The sequence below is a fragment of the Rhagoletis zephyria genome, unplaced genomic scaffold, assembly GCF_001687245.7.
Source record: "Rhagoletis zephyria isolate East Lansing unplaced genomic scaffold, Rhagoletis_zephyria_1.1 Rzeph_scaffold_01279, whole genome shotgun sequence".
Taxonomy (NCBI): Eukaryota; Metazoa; Arthropoda; class Insecta; order Diptera; family Tephritidae; genus Rhagoletis; species Rhagoletis zephyria.
The window spans coordinates 136797-139854 of NW_016158363.1; the positions used below are offsets into that span (position 1 = coordinate 136797).

At 42.2% G+C, this 3058-nt stretch overlaps 1 protein-coding gene across 1 annotated transcript; it reads left to right on the plus strand.

Annotated features, from left to right (window-relative positions):
- The first annotated feature begins 299 nt into the window (after nucleotides 1-299).
- Nucleotides 300-962, plus strand: LOC108363441 (uncharacterized). The gene has a single exon (XM_017616806.1). It carries the CDS (start codon nucleotides 300-302, stop codon nucleotides 960-962), a length of 663 nt encoding a protein of 220 aa, XP_017472295.1.
- Nucleotides 963-3058: the final 2096 nt, after the last annotated feature.

A 3058-nucleotide genomic window follows, 5' to 3' on the forward strand; every position in this document is an offset into this window, starting at 1 on the left:
CTTCAACAATTTTTCTATCACACTGGAAGCCACCGTACTAAATCACACAACAGGCCCTTTGCCTGACGAAAAACTGGAATGTGAGAACTGGAACATTTCAAAAAACCTCAAATTAGCAGACCCTCTCTTCAACGAGCCGCAACGTGTTGATCTGCTCATAGGCGTCGACGCATTTTTTTGAAATTCTGTCTGTTGGTCAAGTCAAACTTGGGCGTTGTTTACCAATAGCACAAAATACTCTTTTCGGTTGGGTCGTGGCTGGAAGGCTCTCTTCAACAAACAACAATTCATATAGCAATATGGTGCAGTGTGCGACCACACACCAAGACTCTATACTCAACGACTCTATCAAGGCATTCTGGCAATTGGAAAACATTAATTATCCGCTGCTCAATTTAACGAAAGATGAGAGGCAGAGTGAAATCCATTTCACAGAAAACTTTACACGCTTGCCGTGTGGTCGTTATCAAGTTCGACTGCCTTTCAAGATGAGTCCAAGCGCACTAGGACAGTCGTATGATTTAGCGCTTAGAAGATTTCGCTCCCTTGAGCTAAGGTTTCGAAAAGATACGACACTTCACTTACAATATAAGGAGTTTGTGAATGAATTTATATTTCTATCTTATATGGAGCCGATATCAGATGTAGACCTTAGCGTTCCCCATTATTTCATTCCACACCATCATGTTTTAAAGCCATCAAGCTCAACGACGAAATTACGCGTGGTATTCGACGCATCGTCTAAAACCAGTTCAGGTGTATCTCTCAATGAATTACTATTGGTCGGCCCTGCAATACAGACCGACCTACTCTCTACAGTCTTGCGATTTCGTTACTATACGTATGTTTTTACAGCGGATTTCTCGAAGATGTACCGCCAGGTATCATTACATCCTAATGACAGACGTTTTCACTATATTCCATGGCGCTCCGACGAAAGAGATCCAATAGCCATTTATTAACTGTGCACTGTTACGTACGGTACTACCTCTGCCTCCTTTCTAGCAACACGTGCGCTAAGGCAATTGTGCATTGATGAGCAACATACATATCCACGCGCAGCCGATGCCGCAATTCACGCGTTTTACGTTGACGACATACTAACGGGCGCTAACACATTAAGTGAAGCAATCGATTTGCAATTCCAACTCAAGACTATGCTTGCAAAGGGCGGCTTCGAGTTAAGAAAGTGGTGCGCGAATCACACCGAAATACTTAATGGCACTCCTGATGAAGGTAAAGAGAAGTTTTTCCAAATAAAGGNCGTGAAACAATCGATTTGCAATTCCAACTCAAGACCATGCTTGCAAAGGGTGGCTTCGAGTTAAGAAAGTGGTGCGCGAATCACACCGAAATACTTAATGGCACTCCTGATGAAGATAAAGAGAAGTTTTTCCAAATAAAGGGTGATAATGCAATTAAAACACTGGGAGTCATATAGAATATATATGAAAAGCCAGACTCAATTGCTAAACCAGCGACTACAAAAAGAAGTGTTCTCTCCCAAATAGCGCAGCTATTCGATCCACTAGGTCTAATAAGCCTCTGGCGCTTGAATATTAGTTGGGACGAATCGCTCCCTCAAGAATATCACTCTCGTTGGGAGAACTTTCGCAATCAACTGCAATATTTAAATAGCTCCAAGATTGATTGCCAGGCATTTGCACCGGTTGCAAATTATGAATTACATGCTTTCTCCGACAGTTCCGAACCCGCATATGGCGCATGCATATACGTTCGAAGTGTCTCTCAAAATAATGAAATTCTCAGTGTCAAGCTATTATGTAGCACCTCTCAAAAGTTGCTGCCTACCTAAGCTTGAATTGTGCGCTGCAGTTATCATGGCGCAACTCGTTAAGCGAGTCATTGAGATTTACAACTTTATTAGCTTTAAGAAAATAATTTATTGGACCGACTCGACAATAGTCCTAAGTTGGCTACGAGAGGAATCATGCAACTGGCAAACGTTTGTCGCTAATCGTGTTGCCCTTATACAAGAAGTCAGTTCCTTTTCACAATGGCGTCATGTGCCAACAGAGCATAATCCTGCAGACTTGTTATCGCGTAGAATGCTGCCTGAAATGTTGATTAGTTCCACTCTTTGGTCAAATGGATCGATATTTCTAATGCAGGAGAATGAATTTTGGCCAGTTACAGTAAACTTTNTGCTAATCGTGCTGCCCTTATACAAGAAGTCAGTTCCTTTTCACAATGGCGTCATGTGCCAACAGAGCATAATCCCGCAGACTTGTTATCGCGTAGAATGCTGCCTGAAATGTTGATTAGTTCCACTCTTTGGTCAAATGGATCGATATTTCTAATGCAGGAGAATGAATTTTGGCCAGTTACAGTAAACTTTACTCAGCCGAAAGATAGCATCTTGGAACGAAAACGGATTAAACTTGTTCTTGCAACGCAGTATGAAGAATATTTTGTACAAGGTATAAAATATCACAACAATTACCGGAAGTTAGTAAATGTTGTAACTTACATTTTGCGATTCAAGCAAAATTGTGCCAAGAGTAATAATCCACATCGTCGCGTTGGAGTACTCACTGCTGATGAACTGCGCTACGCTCTCTTCACGATAATAAAACTAGTTCAGAAAGACGGTTTTACTGAAGAGATACGTTCACTCAGCAACAACAAATCGGTCGCTAAAAAGAGCAGCATCCAGGCTCTCGCACCTTTCATTGATGACAGCGGTATCATCCGTGTTGGCGGTCGGTTACAGCACGCTGCTCTGGATTATGACAATAAACATCCAATAATACTTCCAAAATCGCACCCTTTCACACGCGCTCTCCTTGTCCATCATCACATACAGAATCATCACGTAGGGCCACAAGCATTGTTGAGTATTGTTCGTCAAAGGTTTTGGCCCGTCCATGGAAAGGTTTTAGCACGCTCTATCGTCTACAACTGCGTCCGCTGAGCGAAGGCGCAGCCAATTAAATCGAATCAACTCATGGCTGATCTACCAGAGCTTCATGTTCAACAAAGCCGACCATTCAATACTGTCGGAATTGATTTTTGTGGTCCCTTTTATATACACTTT